General features: G+C 42.3%; 1 protein-coding gene across 4 annotated transcripts in view; it reads right to left on the bottom strand.

Moving 5' to 3' along the window:
* clcn5b (Cl-/H+ antiporter 5b) overlaps positions 1 to 18807 on the bottom strand; it is a 41403-nt gene that overhangs the window by 3010 nt on the left and 19586 nt on the right. For all 4 annotated transcript variants that reach the window (XM_085759985.1, XM_085759984.1, XM_085759986.1 and 1 more), the window contains 10 exons: positions 17877 to 18083; positions 15714 to 15794; positions 14202 to 14436; positions 13555 to 13730; positions 11549 to 11689; positions 9489 to 9675; positions 6290 to 6432; positions 5283 to 5432; positions 4464 to 4569; positions 3637 to 3853 (listed from right to left, as the gene is read on the bottom strand). In XM_085759985.1, the coding sequence (XP_085616111.1) occupies positions 3637 to 3853; positions 4464 to 4569; positions 5283 to 5432; positions 6290 to 6432; positions 9489 to 9675; positions 11549 to 11689; positions 13555 to 13730; positions 14202 to 14436; positions 15714 to 15794; positions 17877 to 18083 (1643 nt within the window). The remainder of the gene's footprint in view (positions 1 to 3636; positions 3854 to 4463; positions 4570 to 5282; positions 5433 to 6289; positions 6433 to 9488; positions 9676 to 11548; positions 11690 to 13554; positions 13731 to 14201; positions 14437 to 15713; positions 15795 to 17876; positions 18084 to 18807) is intronic.

Genomic DNA, 18807 nt, shown 5'->3' with positions numbered 1-18807 from the left:
ACGTTAATGGGCAAAACAGAGAGGCAGAGCTACAGGGGAAGTTATAATTGGGCTAAATTCAAAGTTGTTTCATTGGATTTTTCTGAGCAATAACAACATGTAGAGCATCACCGGCCTCTTCCTCAACAAAGACAAACGTCTAAAGTCTCTCCTGAAGATGGACAGTGTCAGAACAAGATACCCAAAGGTTGGTGAGACAGAGAGGAATGTGGATGATTCACATTATCTGACATGTGAGTCTGGAATAAAAAGAGAGACTTTGACAAGTGTGAAGGAGAATCATCAAAAAGGTCGGAGGGTGAAGATACGAAACTGAAGAACAACAAACAAACTGTGAAGACTGGGAGGATGTTTGTACGATCTGTCATTGTTTTCTGACTGCGGCTCCTGTAACCCGCCTGTTTAAGCATGAACTGTAATTGTATAAACTGTAATTCAATTTAAACAACAGACAAAGAGGGTTTTCAAGCTCCCAGAACAAACACAATGACTAAAACAAAGTACCGACCAACCAGACCGTCTGGGAAAATACCTTTTTGTTGCAAGTCAGGGCAATGAAATTAACAGTATCCATGTTGTGAGACGAGCGCGGCAGTCACACGTCGTAGCCTCAAGGTCTCGGCTTTTTTTACTATGTGTCAACTATCATCATTCCCAGACAGTGACTGATTCACCGGCTTTAAAAGACACACATTCAGCCTTAACAAGAAGAGCTGACACTTTCAATCCCTTCTTCCTCTTTCGCTCGCTCCTTGTTCGTATTTACCCTCTGAAAACAACAAAATAAAAAACAGTGATTCTTCAAAAAGTATTTTCCATTTTCATGTCACACGTGGATCCACTCTGGCTCTATTACTGGCAGATGGGGCTGCCTGCCCATCTGAAGCAAATATGTGGGAATCGTTGCGAGAAGTGGCTGTGTGCTGCCTTTCAGCAGCTGCGCACGCCGCCACTAGCGCCCATAGGCAAGGCAGCGAGGAAAACGCCAACCGCTCATTTGTTCTGGTGGATGGAGAGCTGGAGAGACGCACGGATGAGAGCGTCCGTCAGGGTTTAGAGGAAAGCGGCTGATTTTGTCATTTCCTTTTAACTTTAACTCTGAGATTTGGTTTGAATTACCGCAGATCCAACAACCGCCTCCACACACACACACACGCACACAAGCGATCGATTGAAGATCTGATTGGTTTACAGGTTTGTGTAGAAACTGTGTTGTAAATTTTCTTTTCTAAAAGGTGTTCAGAAAATAAAATTGAATTTGAGCCCACTGTGGGTCGTAACATTAGTGTAATAACTCATCTATCAGACGATGGAGCCCAAACTTTGTGCTAAATTCTATTTTCGAGTAAATCCGGGATGAAAGTGGGTTGTTTTTTTTTGTATTGGATAATACAGGCACACTAATTATGCGTCACGTTGCTCACGATTCATCAGCCACTGATACTGGATCCGTCTTAAAGCAGAAGTAAGCGGAATATTTGTGTTAATATAAGTCTTAAATAGTTATATCTTCCGACAGCAATCACTTACATAGAGTGTTTGGTCCGAAACACGGGTCTGTCAGTCACTCTGCTCTGCTCTGAGCCAAGGAGAAAACTTTCCTTGTATCCTACAACTTTTATCCAATGAGGAGAGAGAACGCATGCGCGTGAATGTGGTGACGTAGGGACGAGGGCGGGAACTGCTAACTCCATCGGCTGACAAGAAGTTAGCCTAAACGACCGGATCGCTTACTTCTGCTTTAATCATTGGACAAACTGATAAATCCAGGTGTGTCTGAGTCGTCACAGTGGTCAGACACACCTGGATTAATCAGTTGGTTCAATAATGTAAGACAGGAACCAAAGGAAGTAGTGGAGCCGTGCATAGAGCCCGTTCTCTATCTATTCTGATTCAACCTGTTGACAGTACCTCCCTCTTTGATTTGATTTCTGTTTTTTCCTCTTTTCATTTATTCGGTGCAGATGTGAGACCAGAACCAGCAGAGCAGCAGCTGCTTTCACTGAGTCAAAAACTCAATATAACAAATAGTCTGACTGCAGGTGGAGGTTTGAATTCATCAGTTTCACAAAGCGATGGATGAGCCGTCTGAGGAACTGTCTCCAAAACACTCAGCTCTGTTTACGTCTGTAAAAAATGTTTGTCTGGAGTAAAAACAATAAAAAAAAGAAAGAAAAATAAGATCTGGAGCCGTTTCGTTTCAGTTCTCCCTCCATAACCTCGACCGGCTCCAAAATCAATTTCTCATTTTCGTCGTGCCAACTCATATTGAAAGGTGTTCTTTCATTTCGCCGATCTCACAGGTTTCAGTGATTGTTACCGTGGAAACACTGGTCTTAAGCCTGAGGCCGCCTGGGAGTAAAACGTCTAATATTTCAGGTTTTTATTTTTATTTTTAGTCGACTTGGATTAGACGGATCTGAAATAACTTGTTAGAACAACAGACTTCCTGCTGAAAAATGAATGTTTTATATATATACACTATACATATACTATATGTATATGTATTTATACTGTGTGTGTATATGAGAGAGAGAAAGTAGCAAAGAGAAACCACAAGTTGTGTGTGTGTGAGCTTGTGTTTGACAGCGGTGTGAACTTACACTGTTTCTGTACACCAATGATAATATACATAATTCCACTTCCAAATCCCTAAAAGCTGCGTGTTTCAACATGTCAGAGCCTCCATCTAAACAACCGACGCCCCATGTGTGTGTGCAAGTGTGTGTGTGTGTGTGTGTGTGTGTTTGTGTAACACACAGCAGGGGGAAAAAAATGAATGAAACCCTGATTAGGATAACTCTCAGTGGGTTTATCTTTTGTTCTGCTCTGTCTGAGTCTAATTCTCCACGTCGGCGATGTCCGTTTGTCCTTGCGGAGACAAGGATAAAGTCTGACAGACAGCTGGAGCGAGTGCGAAGTTGTTTGGCCTTGGTGGAGCCAGGAGGTGGTTTCCTCGCGGACGGAGACAATTTCAAACAAAAAGAAGGGGGAAAAAAGAAAGTTTTGGTAAATATTTTCAAGAGTTTATTCCCTGTTTTTATTGCGACGGAGCTGCAGCAGCTTCAGCAGAGTCAACAGCACCTCTCTGAGCTCTTTTTTGCTAAATAATTAAAATTTTTTATCCATTTATTCTTCAGAAATTCAAATATAGTGTATATAAAACTAGATAATCACTCCTTAGCTGCTGAACATCAATGCAAACTCTGCTGTAACGTCTCCACCAGGACGACAGGACGTCTTCCATCACTGAGACCGATCTGTGAAATCCCCCAAAGCCCCGTTACGTAAACAGACGGATGAACCCAGCGATGTTAGACGGATAGCACGTCTCTAAAGACAAAAAAAGAAAAAAAATGTCCTCAGGAGACTTCTCACACTCTCCCTCCCTCCATTAACCGTCCATGTCTTCCTCCTCAACTCCTCCGCCTCCCTTTTGCTTTTCCTTTAATGCATGACCAGCGGCTCTCCCACGCATTCACCTGTCACTCCGTTTCCTGCAGACGTCTCACTTTAAAACGTTCGCGGGAGTGAGAGAGCGCGGTCAGATTTATGTCGTCGACCACACGGAGGTTCTCATAGGGTAGTAAGTAAGTAAGTAAATAAAGAAGAAGGTTTTAGAGACGTTGATCTCACCCGTTGTGCGTGACCAGACACTGGCGTAGCCCCAGTTTCCTGAAGATATCCACGGTGATGTCCATGGGCGTGTGGTCGGTGACCGTGAACGGGCTCAGGTCCATGATCCCTCTGAGGCGCAGAGGGGGCGGGGCGTCGGCGGCCTGGGCCGGAGTGTGCTCGGTGAAGACCACCTGGGAGGCGCTGACCACGCCCTCTTGGCGTTTGCGGGCGTTGTCTGAGAGAAGAGGGCGGGAGACACGTTAGCGATTAAATGACATTACAAACGATCTTTGGTAACCCTTTAATTTACAGGCCGTTAATTACGTGATAATGTCATGAAATAACAATTAATTGCGTCACAATGTCGAGAAATACACTGCATAAAGTTGATTAAATGTTGACTGGGAGTCATGTCAGTGCAAATATGACGATCGATGATGATTTAAAGGGATAGTTCAACATTTTGGCAAGTTGGCCCATTGTCATAATCCCTATAGTCATAGCAGTAGGTTTGTTACCTTTAATTGTCGGTGCAAGCTATTTTTAGAATGGTGGAGCAGAGCCGTGAGCTGCTCAGAGCTACGCTACGGAGGCTAATGGGATTTCTTGGGTTTCCCTCATCAAACTCATCAAATACACAATCCAACAACTCCAAAACGCTCTGGTGGACAAGTTATGACCTGCACATTCACCACGCTATGAGATAACGTAACGTTTTTTCGCCCCCCAAAACGTTGTTTCCGTTTGGACAAAACGCAGAAACAATTAAAAAACGTATGCGGATCCACTGAAACTTGTATCTGTGTGGACGGGCTCTATGTCTCCATGTAAGGAGGAGTTCTGACCTATTGATATGAGCAGGTCTCTTCTCAGCACGAAGCCGACGAGCCTCTGGGACTCCTGGGAGACGACCACGGGGAAGCCGCTGTAGTGTGTGGTCTCCACCAGCGCCTGGACACAAACACACACAATTTATACAACAATACATATACAGTACAATTAGGATTGTCATGAGAACCGCTGCTTTGGTACCAAGCTGAAAAATGAAACTTGGATCATTTTCGCATCTGTAAAAGCAGTTTCTGTTTGTGTTGAGCCATATTTACCATTTTAACTCTGTTCTTATATCATGTTGCTGCCTGCAATTTAAATTCTGTGCAGTTTGAGATCTTATTGAAGCTCAGTGGAGCTCAAATACAAAAATTTAATCATGGTATCGAACGATTATCAAGAATCCAGTCATGGAAATTCACTGGTATTGGTATCGACTATTGAAATTCTGGTATCGTGACAAGTCTAGATACAATACAACAACTACAATAAACCCAACCGAAGGAGCCTGAGAGTCTTTCGATGTGTTTTATTTTGTTTTGTCAGTTGCAGTTACTGTAATAAATGTTGAGAACAATCTGTATAAAGTTCCAGTGACAAAGCTGCGCCCTCTGGATTCACTCCGAGAGTTTATATACGAACACTTTTAGTTTACAACGTGGCCTGTGGCGCCCCTCATTTTTCTGCAGGTGTATTTATCCGCATTTAAATCCGCACATGTTTCACTTTATTGCAAACACATGTACTCTCCTCCTGCGCTGCGTTGTTAGGACTGTTAAGATCTACGATGTGTGTGTGTGTGTGTGTGTGTGTGTGTGTGTGTGTGCGCGTACCTCCACCTCCCCTACAGTCATGCCCTCCTGTGTGAGGACAGCCAGCGCAGGATCCGACCTCCGGGGCCTCATCACGTCCACGGCCAGGCTGCTGTGCTCAAACTCCTCCTTCGGCTCCAGGAACGGGTAGCCGTTGAGCCGGATGTGAGCCTGCAGGGAGAGAAATATCACACTTTAAAAAAAACAACCTCAAAGTAGAGAGCTTAAAACACACAAACACTGGGGTGAGGTGGGTATTCTGAATATGGTTGGTCACCAGTGATGTTGATAATGGCGTTACAGTATATAAACAGTGTTACTAAGTTTTTGTTTCTGTGTTATAACGCCATTACCGTTACTGACAATAAAATGCGCCGTTACTCATCATTTGCGCTGAACAATGCTAAAAACCAGTGCAATAGAGCAACGTGCAATGAACACAAGCACTGTTTGTGTGAGTGTATCTCCTGTTTTTCTTAGTCCATGTCTGTGTCATAAAGGAAGAAAGAAACCAGAAATATTCACATTTAAGAAGCTGAAATCAGAAAATTTTGACTTTTTTTCTTAAAAACTACCCAAACTGATTATTCAATTATCAAAATAGTTGGAACTAACCAACTCACTCAGTATCTAGTATATCCTGAGTGAGTTGGTTAGTTCCAGATAAATTGGGGGTTAGTGCAAGTCAAAGTAATTGGACATATTTGAGTATTTTATTAGCATTTTAAGGAACGCAATAGTTACTTTTCTTGGTAATTAGTTACTTCTATAAATGTAGTAACTCAGCTACTTTTTTGCACAATGAGTAACTTCAACTAATTACTTTTTAAAGGTAAAGCTGCCCAACACTGTTGGTCACATGACTTTACTTCAACTACAAACTACAGAGCCGATATCATGATTGCTGTACATGCTGTAAATGTTTGTTTGATCTTTTGTGAAAAACAATAAACACATGTTAAAAAACCAACAAGAGTACAATTAAAATATCTTCAACGACCACATCACAGACATGTCCCCCTCCTCACCTCGTAGATTCCCTCTCTCCCAAAAGCATCTGCCACCCATTTGCTGGTCATGGTGGCGGCCATGAGGGGGACGATGTACTCCAGGCCGCCGGTCAGCTCGAACATGATGACCACCAGCGACACCGTCATGCGGGTCACCCCACCTGGAGGGAAACACACCTCAGCATCAACAAACCAATCCTATAATTAATAACAGCGCTGCTACGACAGAGCTTCTTATTGATCACCGATTGCCTCAGAAAAAAAACTGGATGTGAAAGTTTCACTGTGCGTGTTATCATCCATTTCTGAGGAGAGAGGGGGAAAAAAAAACAAGCGGCCTTTTGTTTTTCTTCACTGCTCTGTATTTCAAAAATGCAAGAAATGGAGATGATTATATTTTCTCTTGAATTGTTCCCTGATGTGTCTCGGTGGCGCTCACATGTCTTTCAGCAAGAGAATTAAGATTGTTTGGAAGATATTGTCCAAACACGTCTTTAACAGAGTTGTCTCTTGTTTAAGAGACAATATCGCCCCAGCAAAAGAAAAATGTACACACACATACACTGGCCTGAAAATTCAATCACAGCCTATAAAAAAGTATTAACCTTAAACTGCGTGGCCTGCCAGGAATGTTTTTGTCCCTTATAGAGACACAAAGTCACTATTTGACAAAGTTAACACTCCAATAAAATCATATATCCTCCGTTTAATGTGAGATGACAATTCTTGTTGCCTTTAATTAGCTCTTGACTTGTTGTATGTTTTCTTGTTTTTTTTAGCCTTGTGAACTTGTGACTGGAAATCGCTCGTATAATTCAAAAGCCATCAGGCCATAAGCACCGAAAATAAATCCTTTATACGATATAATAAAACACAGACAAACAAGTATTCCCCTTAGGGATGCTATCAGCTCCACACAAGGAGACGCGATATTATATAAATACCATTACGGCGTCTTGTGGACAGGAATAGTATCGGCATATTTCTAATGAGGGGGTTAGGGACACAAATGGCCTCTGGGTTATAAAAAATAAAACTTGTTGGTGCTTTTATAACAGAACATATGAGAAAATTATAAACAGAAGGACACATACTGTAGGAAAGTGGATAAGATATTTGGCTTTTCCTAAATCAGACGAGATCTGCTCCGTCTCTGGAAGTGATTTTTTTTGCGGAGTCCATTAAAAAGCGATTCAGGGAGGCGATTGTACAGCACAGCGTGTACTCGAACTGGTACAAAGTAAGGCAGACATTATCAGGGATGTCTTTCAGAAATAATATTTAAAAAAAAAAAAAAAAAACCTCTCTCTAAACTTCCCAGATGTTCCAGACGGGTGAATCCGGCCTGTTCTCCTGAGAAGTTTAAAGCTTCTCCTTATGGTAAGAGTTTAACATCTGTCATCTGTTCTTATAGAAAACACCAGCTCTCTGCTCTCTGCGATGTGTTTGCGCTTAAGCTTTGACTTTTCAAGGAGCCCGGATGATGTACAAGTGGACACTTTATTCTCATCCCTCATCCACACTTTTGGGGGGATTTGCTACCCATAACAAAGACTGGTAACAGTTAACTCCTGTTTTGGTTGGCACGTTGTAACAGGGGTCAGGCCTCGTTTAACACGGCCTTTTAAACAATGAGAGTGTTTCTTTCTGACATTTAACATCTAAGAGGATAAGACTCTGAAAAGCATACGCTTATCTGTCTGTCTGTTACTAGATGAGATCAAAGGAAGTAAAAATCTTGTGCAATTAAAAAAAAATTAGTTTAAAAACATCATTCTGTAGAGGTATAGACGTGATGGTATGTAGTCATGATTTATAGGGCAAATGCTTGAATTTCTAGTATTTTGTTTGGTATTTGCTGAGTATGTATGTGTATATGTATACATGTTTGTGTATGTATAGGTACTGTTTATATATATTTACATATATGGTTTAAAGGTTAGGGCATTTATAAACTCGTTAGCTTCAGCCTTGACCCTTTCAGTCAGCCTCATGTACCCTTTATTTTGGGTAGATGGGTTTTTTTGTTCTTTTTCTGATAGTGGTAAATGTTGCTGATCGAAATAAACTCAAACTCAAGAGCTACGTCTAAAAAAAATATGGATTGATAAGAATATGAAGAATAAAGATAAACTAATCCCTGTGTCTTATTTTGCCAAAATAGTATATGTATAGTATGTATATCCATGTTTGTGTATACATAGGTACTGCATATATATATATTTACGTGTATGGTTTAAAGGTTAGGGCATTTATAAGATAGTTAGCCTCAGCCTCATGTACCCTTTCTTTTGGATGGATGTGTTTTTGTTTTTTGTTCTTTTTCTGATAGTGGCAAGTGTTGCTGAAGAGCTACGTCTATAAAAAAGATGGGTTCATAAGAATATAAATAATAAAGAAAAACTGTGTCCTGTGTCTTGTTTTGCCAAAATAATCAATTTCAATTATTTTCTAGAATGAAGTGATGATGTCTTGGAAAAAGAGGGAGTAAGAAGGTCACTGGTTGAAAATTAAGGGAGAATATTAGATACTATTTCACAGTTTTCTCCATAAAAGGAGAATGATCACAATGACTGGAGGATCAGTTGTTTCTATTGTCTTGATGTTTTATCTTTTGTACAATTCCACTGTGCCTCTAAGATTTCTGTGGTCTTTCATTGTTTCTGTATGTTTCTTGTCCTTTTTAACCAAGCAACCAAGCTTTGACTTTGACTTGGATGCTCAAATTCAGTAACATAATGCAAAGCGAGTGTAAATTCTCCATTTATCCACTGATCTGAAGCCACTTAACCGAGTCTGGGAACCGACCGAGCCGAGTGGTCCAGACTGACATTCTTCTCCCAGCCCACATCCATCTGCTCCCTGGGCATCGCAACACGCATTCCTCCGTCAGACAGAACATGTAATCTTAATCCCTCTGGCATGTTCCCGTTCGTATGTGCTAAGAATACCGCTGCAGAGAGGGAGGCATGCTCAAAACATCCTGATCAAATGCCCCCGAACGAACCGCATGCGTTCCTTTCATCTATTCTGAGCTGCTTTAGCCCCGACCACCCCCCCCCAAAAGGAGGAAGGAAGTCCTGACACCACATCGGGCTTGTTTGGGTGTGAGATGGAGGATTTCACGGTTTCTTTATCACCTTATAAATCAAAAGTTTTTCCTTTCAAGATAAACTCCCGTCTTTTTTCTAAACCTGAGGTTTTCCGTCCGCCTCACCTAAACACGCAGCGGCTCCGACCATGGCGTAGAGCCCCGGGGTGATGCAGTCGGCCCCCGGCGAGCACCAGCCTTTGAAGATGAACGAGTCGTGGTTGTAATAAGCCAGCTGCTCCATGCCGACGCCCAGCAGCCGGCCGGCGATGGCGCCGATGGCCATGCTGGGGATGAAGAGACCGGAGGGAACCTGAGGAGAAGGAGACGATGTTTTAGGCAGAGCTGCTTAGTGAATTCATTTATTCAATAGAAGTTAATGTTTAAAGGGATAGTTCAATATTTTTGTCAAATCCTCCTATCACCATAATCCCTATAGTCATAGCAGTAGGTTCATTACCTTTAATTATCGGTGCATGTTGTTTTGAGATCAGCAGGGCAGAGATGTGAGCTGCTCAGTGAACACAGTGGAGGTGAACGGTACAGGTCCCCTGTCCCTCATCAAACTCATCAAATACACAATCCAACAACTCCAAAACGCTCTGGTGGACAAGTTGTGACCTGCACATTCACCACGCTATGAAATAATCATGTCACATTACGACACATTAAGCAAGTACTCTGAACTACTTGCTCTTTTGAAATCACTACGCCCAGCAGCCGTGTCTGGAAAGTAGTTCTTGCTGCATTTGCCTCGAAAACAACTCTGTCTTGTAATGTTACATTATTACCTCATAGCGTGGTGAATGTGCAGGTCACAACTTGTCCACCAGAGCGTTTTGAAGTTGGATTGTGTATTTGATGAGTTTGATGAGGGACACTCACTGAGCAGCTCACGTCACTGCCCCGCTGATCTCAAAACAAACATGCACCGATAATTAAAGGTAATGAACCTACTGCTATGACTAGAGGGTTTATGGTGACAGGCGAATTTTGTCAAAAACGTTGAACTATCCCTTTAACGTTCATGTTTTTTTAAAGGGAATGTGATTCTGTGGGAAGTCTGACTCATAATCTTAATCTAATTTCAGATGGCAGTAAAGCTGAGTAGAAGGTCTAACAAACAGAGCAGAGAGGTAAACGTGTGGACGTCATTAAATCCAACAACTCTGTGATGGCGTTGTAAACTGTATTAAGAGGTGGACGACAGTGGATTTTTAAAAGGCCGACATAATAATGATGGAATAAAAGAAAGAAAACATAAGCCAGGCCAGACAGCTCAGTCAGAGTCAGTGCTGTCGGCATGTGAGTGACGCACCACATCTTAATCACAACAATCCCTTTTGTCCCCAACTGTCTTCCATGGAAAAATCCAAGATCACACAGGCAGCGAAACAGTGGAAAACTTCAGCAAGGATCAACGTTGAGCCCTATTTAAATATAATAACGTTATCTCAGGTACACAACAGTGTTACCCTGATCTTCTATGTGGAGATCTAGTGACGATAACAATAGTTTAGCATAAAAAAATGTCCAATCGGTGCAGATTAATCAGTCTAACTCTACTCTGTAAGTAGTAGTAAGAATAGCTACTGTTGCCCTTTAAATCCATAAACAATACCCCAGCAGATGTATCAATACACAATTCACATCATTCATACCGACAAAAACAGTCATAATATACAACAACAACAACCCAACAACGATCATAAACCCAAACCACAGTGGAGTCATGTTTGAACCCAGAAGGCAACATGACTAAGTTTTAATAAAGTGACTACGGCTTTGTCAGCATGTGAAGCCCACAGATATTTTTCTTTCCCTTTTTCTTTTTTAACTTATAACTTCGTCCTCCAGCGGGAACACATGACGGTGAGTCACGTTGTTGCTGTGACTCAGTGCATTAAAAACCTGTCAGAATCGGTTCAGTTACTCTACATCTGGAGCGCGGGACGGGGAAAAGAGACGTCAGCGAGAGTCAGAAGTTGGAAATCTGGTTCCAGTCGTATCCGAGGCAGCTGCTCGTGTCGGGATTTCACAGTCGGACAAGGGTGCGTTGGTTCAGAAACGAAAACAGGCATCGGTCAGGAGATGTTTTTTAGGGATGACAGAGGAGAGCGATGACACACGCACACACACATATGCGGCTTGTAATGTTTGCACGTGTGTGAGCGAGTCTGACCGACCTTCATGCCAAAGGTAATCACAGTGATCATCATCTTGAAGACCAAGGCCAGAGCCAGCTGCCACAGCGCCGTGTAGAGGCCTTTTCCTGCCGGTCGGTCTGCCAGGCTGTTTCCTGCGCCTGTTTCTGATGTGTTGGCCGGCTGCAGGCCAGTGAGGAGGGATGAGAGAGGAACAAAGAGAGAGAAACAAAGAGAGGAGAGGATGGGCAGAAGAAAAAAGGGCAGAGAAACAAGAAACACAGTGTTAAGCTGATGACAAACACTGTTGTAGCCATTTAAAACATTAACAACACAATTACATACATCAGTTATGGTTACATACAGTATGTTGTTGACTTGGTAGTTTATTTTTGTAGAAACATTTAATCTGCATTGTATAACTTCTAACATCACTGTCTGTTTCTTTATAAGTATTGTGTTGTTATCTTTAGGTTTTTTTTTTTAGTTTAGTGTGTTTATTTCGGTCTTGTAAAAACAAGTACAATAGACAAATATAAAAGTATAGATACAAAACAAAACACAGCAAAGCAATACAATGCACTTTGACCAAAAAGGTGTAGGCTGAAGCATCAGTTTATTTTGCCTACCCTTCTTAAATCAACATTGCAAATTTTTTAAACTGTTTAACTATTTCTTATAATATCTGGATGATTGTAGTTTGGTTTTAGTTTGTTTTTTCATGTTTACTCTGAATGTTTTAACTATATTTGTTATTGTTTTGTATGTGCTGGACCCCAGGTAGAACAGCCATTGCTCATATAATGAGGCAATGAATAAACAAATGATTTGAATGTAATGTATGTCATGATTTGGTCACATGTCACTGGGGGGTGGGTGGTCAGTCTGAACAATGTAAACGTAACAAAGTTTTTGACTATCACTCCCAGGACTTTAAAGGATCATAGGGCAGGATTAATGAGAACGGCCAGTGACGCGACGGCCGCTGCGCGTAACTACAGCAACCAGGGAAGCCACCGGCACGGGAGCGCGCACAGACTTTTCACTGTTTACTTTACTCTTTACAGTCTTTCCTATCTGGGGAGGGAGGGGGGGTATTTTACTGTAGGTTCTCGCTCTCACAGACAGACAGACAGACAGACAGACAGACAGACAGACAGACAGACAGACAGACAGACAGACACAGGGGGTGTCCACCTGCCTGATAACGTTGTTAAAGTTATAACGTCGGCTTTTAACCGCTAGCTGCGGCTAACGGCTAATAATAAGACAGTAGTGAAGAGGGAGAGGGTGTGTAAGTTAGTGACCTGCCTGCTGCTGTGTGCGTGTGTGAAGGGAGGGGGAGAGAGAGTGGGGGGGGGTTAACAGGGCTTTCAGTTGTGCTGGGTCGTTTGCTGGCAGTAATTTGGATCCACCCTGGTTCAGAGCGATTGATATAACAGGGAGTGTCGCCACTCTGTCACTATATCAATGGCTCTGCCGCGGTTGCCCTCTTCATGTCTCCATTCCATTGATCCATTCGAAGGCAGTCGTGGACGCGCTGACGTCAGGTCCGCCGGCCAGCGCGCAAAATTCACCCCCTGAATTGCAGCGCATTTTGCAGCACAGACCCCGTTCAGGGCAATGGAGAGATACGCGGATGGGCTCGTTCTTTTTGGTTTTGAACGCTTCCTCACCCATTATTATTTAAAAAACGTAAAACGCATGGGTATTTTCCGGTATTTTCTCACAAATCCTGCCCTATGATCCTTTAAGTTAAACATTTCATTAATTTGATGATATCTTTGTTATTTTTGGAATTTATTATTAATTTTGAACTAAGTTTTGACATCGTTTTTCAGCTGCTTTTGGAAATTAAACCTTTTAAAAGAAGTCTAGTTGCCATTTTCTGTCTTGGAGGTTCGTTCAAACAAACATCTCTGTCTCTTTCTCTTTCCACAAACAACTCTCGCTGCTTCCCCACAACATACACACACACACACACACACACACACACACAGTGAGTCTTTACACCCAAACACACTCGGATGAGGAGTCAACAAGCCGACCTGTTCGTAGCCGCAGAGCTGGGACGAGTCGAGCAGCGAGCAGTCGTTGAACAGCTCCGAGATCAGCTCGGCTCCGCTCATCCTGGTGTAACTGTTGGGGTAGGCCACGAGGGCGGTCAGCGCGGCGACCACCAGCACCTCCATGACCGGGTAGTGACCCAGACGAGTGGTCTTACCTGGAGAGGAAGAGAGAGAGGGAGAGAAGTGAGGTCAGAGACAGACAGGTCTGAAACTTCTCAATAAGGTTGTCAGTGTCAGCAGTAAAATCATTGGGTTTGCACAACAAACTTAACAAGACCTCTATAACAAACAGCTGATCAAGAAAGCAAGCTCCATTTTGTCCGATTGCTCTCATCCCTTACATGAACAGTTTCAGTTTCTACCATCAGGTTCACTGCTTAGACTCCCATTTGCAAAGACAAACAGATATAAACACTCCTTTGTACCTTCCGCTGTTCTTCTTTTAAATGCCAAGAGGAAAAGGTAGTCAGGGTGAAATAGCCTTCCCTCCTAACTATTAGCTTGGGTCTGTATTGCGATCTGTAATTTATTGTAATTTATTATGCCATGTGTTCTGTATATTTTGCTCTGTGTGCTCTTGATTGACAGAGAAAGAGAGAGAGAGTCGGCGTCTTCGAGTCACTCACGTCTCCGGCACCAGGCGATGTTGGCCTTGATGAACAGCGCCCCCCAGAGGCCTCCGAAGATGCCCAGCAGGATGAAGGGGGCCAGCTCCACCAGGTGCCACGGGGCGTGAAACTCCACGTAGAACAGCACCAGGCGGCTGTTTCCAAACGGGTTGATGGAGCGCAGCGTGAAGGCGGCGACCAGCGCGGCGAAGAAGGAGCGCCACAGAGTCTTCAGAGGGAAGTAATAACTCACCTGGAGGAGAGAGAGATGGATGGATGGATGGATGGATGGATGGATGGATGGAGAGCATAACATGATATTTATTTAACTTATTCTAATATTAATAATAATAACAATAATACATTTTATTTATAACGCGTTTTTACAAGTGCTCAAAGAGGCTTACATAAAAATAACAAGACAATTAAAATACAGAAACAATGTAGAAGGTTCAAAAAGAGATATGAAATAAAAGAACAGAAAATGAGATATATTTAATTTACAGATTAAAAGGTGGGTGTTTAGGAGTGATTTAAAGGTGTGGGGGTCTGTACAGTCTCTGGTGGGTTTGGGAGAGTGAATTCCAGAGGGTGGGGGCGGCAACGGAGAAGGCTCTGTCTTATTAAATTACAATAATAAAATATATTATTTTATTCGTCTATGTCATTGTGCACAACTGCCCTGTTGCTCCCCCAGGGACAAATAAAGTTTTATTGAATTGAACTGAATATAGAAGAGAAGAGATTATTTGAAAAAAATGTTAGAAAATTAAATAACTCGACACAAATCCGGCGATCTGAACATTTACCATATGAATAATATTTTAAAAAGGCGTCATAATAACTTCACAAAACTTTAGAATAAGATTAGGATCTTTTCCATTACATATACTATCTATCTGTAATATAATTAAGTATAACTGTCCCATTCTGTATAAATTCTCATTTTATACGCACTTTATCACACCAGCTGTCTCTTTATTATGTTTTATCGTTTCCCGTCTGTTTTTTTTAATGAATAAAAAAAAACAAAAAAACAATTACATAAATCCACTTGGCAGCATTAATAATCACAGGAACAGTTCTTTTATGTCTGAACTCCTTGAAGCTCAGAAGGTTTTGGCTAGAAAAACCATGTGCGGTCAGAATGCCCTCAGTAAAAACCCCCAGCATCCTCCGCCAGCGGCCCCCCGGGTGTCTGACGAAGCTGCCAAGACGCAAACACTTCTCCACGGTCCGGGTGCCAGCGCAGCCGAGGGCGTTCCAGCTCAGTGTCAAGTGTTGAAGTAAAAAGTTAAACAAGAACTCCAGAGCAATTAAAAATCCTGTCGGGTTCGTTTTGTTATCTGGTTGTGGTTAAAATAACTGCTGTTTGGGAGGGAAACAAAAATCTGATTCTGTTTTTTCGTGCTTTGCTGTGATGAGGTCAGTATCGTCCATCGCTGCCGTAGGTTTTGGGTCTCATCGCCAGTCTAAACAGATGAAGATGAACGACTGAAGAGGAGACGGTGAATAAATAAGTGCACTCACTTCTTCCAGGCTGAACAGGACTCCTCCTATTGGAGCGCCGAAAGCCACCGACACGCCGACCGCTGCCGCCGCCGATAACACCTACAAGACAGATATAGAAAAAAAGATTTTAAAAAACAACATCTGAATAAAGCAAAGATGAAATCTGCGCTTCTTTGACAGGAGTTTATTATTCTACTTGTGTAGAAATATTTGATTTTAATCAGCTGAGGATTTAAGTTACCTCGCGCCTGATGAGAAAGAATCGTAACCTGTTTTCGTTTTGTCTTATTTTCGGCGTGGGAATCGCTTTTTGTTTGTACTAACCACACGTTGTCTTCATTGTTACATCAGCATTTGTGCTTTCAGGCAGTTGATTTATTGGGTAATGGCTGAGTCAGATCAAAGTGAGCAGCTCCCACTGCCTCTTGTGATAAAAGCTGAATGTGACCACAGCGCATTAGGAGGAACCGAGCGATCATTTAGTCGATGAAACTAATCATCGTAAGCTGCTGGAAGTAACAGTAACAGCCTTCCAGTTTGTATTCTTCAGTTATTTAAATTAAGAAAAGGAAACTATAATTTAAGAGGGTTATTGATTTTTGAAATGTGTAAAGTGAGAACTGATATAAAATACAAATGTTTTTCAGTCTTGGGAGTTAAAAAGTGGAATAAGCTCAGTGATGAGTTGAAGTTTGCACGTAACGGTGAGTGCTCTGAAAAGCTCCCGCAGCAACAGGCTGAAACACCCCCCAGTGCAAAACAGAGCGTTTTCTAAGGTCTTTTATCCCTACATCCGTTAGACTTTTTAACAGTTGTATTTAGTTTGCAACGTCTGTTGCACTTTTAACCCCCCATGCACTTTAAAATTGTTTTTATTTATTTCTTTGTCTACCAGCAAGCACTTTTTAAAGCAGATAACAGCGGCACGGCCGTTTCGGCTAATGCTGTGTTCAAGGCAGGCTTTTGAAACCGTAAGTTACAGCTTCAAGTCACAACTACGACTTGGTAGCGTTCCAGGTAACCCGTAGCTCGTGTTTTTACCGTCCTGTTGTCTGTGAAAGTTCCCTATAACGGCCACTCGTAACTTCCGACCCGTGAACTCGTACCAGATCGAACTGGTATGACTTCACAGGAAGGAAAAACACAAAGTACGAGTTTCCTTGAACGCACCATGAGTTAGCAGCCCCCGCCCTTGTCAGGCATCAATTGGTCCTCGTGCTACGTCACCACATTCACGCGCATCCCTTGGCTGCACACACAGCCCTTCATGCCGTTCTCTCCCCTCATTGGATAACACTTGTATCCCACAAGGAAAATTTTCTCCTCGGGTTACAGCAGAGCAGAGTGACGGAGAGACTCGTGTTTAGGCTGAAATACTTCATGTAAGTGATTGCTGACGGAAAATAGGACTATTTAGGACTTATATTAACAAAAACATTCCACTGATATCTGCTTTAATCTGTTATTTTGGAGAACAGTAGCTTCTTTTTAAAGTATTTTTATGTATTGTGTATTTTATTCTTTGTATAATTTCTTGCATAGCTATATATTTATTTAGTACTCAATGTCCTGCTTTTTCTTCTTTTAAGGCTGCTGTCACAAACTAATTCCCCCTTGGGGATAAATAAAGTATAATCTAAGTCATGTAGTTCTTTTTAAGAAAGCCTTGAAATGTAAAATAATGAAAAATGATAAAATACAGTAATGATTACTTTCATCTTATTATTTTGTACTGTTGATATTCTAGGTAATCTAATTTCATGGAGTGTAAAGGACAGGCAAATATAAACCTTGGGCTTCAACCTATTCCCTTTTCGGTCACTGTATGATTTTTTTGTGTGTGTGTGAAATGTATGGTTGCAATTGTGTGTAATATGTGCTGGCTAAATTCTCATTTTATACGCACTTTATCACATCAGCTGCCACTTTATTATGTTTTATAGTTTCCTGTCTGTTTTTTAAAAAAGATAACTATTACATAAATCCACTTGGCAATTGTGTATAATATGTTGACTTTGATATTGGTGTTGTGCAACCGATATAAACATTTAATTCATTCATTCATTCAACTATTTATCTCTAACCCTATACATGAAGGAGTTTGCATATAAGACTACGGACTATTGAATCCCCGACCAGCAATAACATCCCTCATCATTCATCTCCTGCTCCGTGTCCCACCTCTCGCCGCTTGGCCTCGTTCTTGCGGTATTTGGTGAACAGATGACACAGTATGTTGGCGCAGCAGCACGCCACGTGCACCAGCGGGCCCTCCTTCCCCAGACTGAGCCCGGAGGAGACGGCCAGCACCAGGGTGATGGTCTTGATGATGAGCGTCCACTTGCCCAGGTAGCCGCGGATGATGAAGCCGCTGAGGATGGTTTTAATCTGAAAGAGACGGGAAGCCAGAGAGTGAGTGTTTGTGTGCGCACGGATTAAGTTTGTGTGTGTAGAGGGGGATCAGCAAGTGTTTGTACTCATGTGTGTGTTTATGAATGGGGAGGGATCGGGTTAGATATGCGTGTGTGAGCGTATAACCGAGAGGAGGGGGGGAGTGTAAACACCGAGGGGAAGCGAAGGAGCGAAAGTGAAGTTTGTGTTGTGGATGTTTTCCTTTTAAATAAGTGGTTCATCTGCTGTGCGTGAGGCGGCTGACCACGGTCCGACCTCGCAGCAGCGAGACCCGGGACTCCAGTTCCACGAAATGAAGGGAAGGCCCCGTTCGTTCGTTTGGAGGCGAAGAAAGAGGTTTGTGTACTCAGGAAGAGGCCGTGTTTGTGTGTTTTCATCTGTGTATATGAGATCGGTTTGGATGAGTTTGTGCTCCATCGGGTTTTCCACTTGTGTCTCCGGAGAGTTAAAGAAAAACGTTGAGCTTGTTAACTTCCTCGGAGAAGAGAAAGTAAACACTGACAGAAGGGTGGCGCAGAGTCGGGATATTAATACATCAATAAATGGAAACAGACACCGCAGTGGAGAAGCTGCAGGAGTGAAATATAAAGTATCGGAGGCTAAGTGTTACAAACACTCGTTGGCATGAAAGCAAACCACGACAAACTGTTTATTCCTGCGACTTTAAAAAAGATTAAACTTGGGAGAATAATTACGTGTA

Source organism: Trachurus japonicus, chromosome 18, assembly GCF_045865225.1.
Source record: "Trachurus japonicus isolate A0001 chromosome 18, Traja_1.0".
Classification (NCBI taxonomy): Eukaryota; Metazoa; Chordata; class Actinopteri; order Carangiformes; family Carangidae; genus Trachurus; species Trachurus japonicus.
The sequence above is the reverse complement of the archived record's forward strand: the minus strand, read 5'-3'. Positions and strand labels throughout refer to the sequence as shown.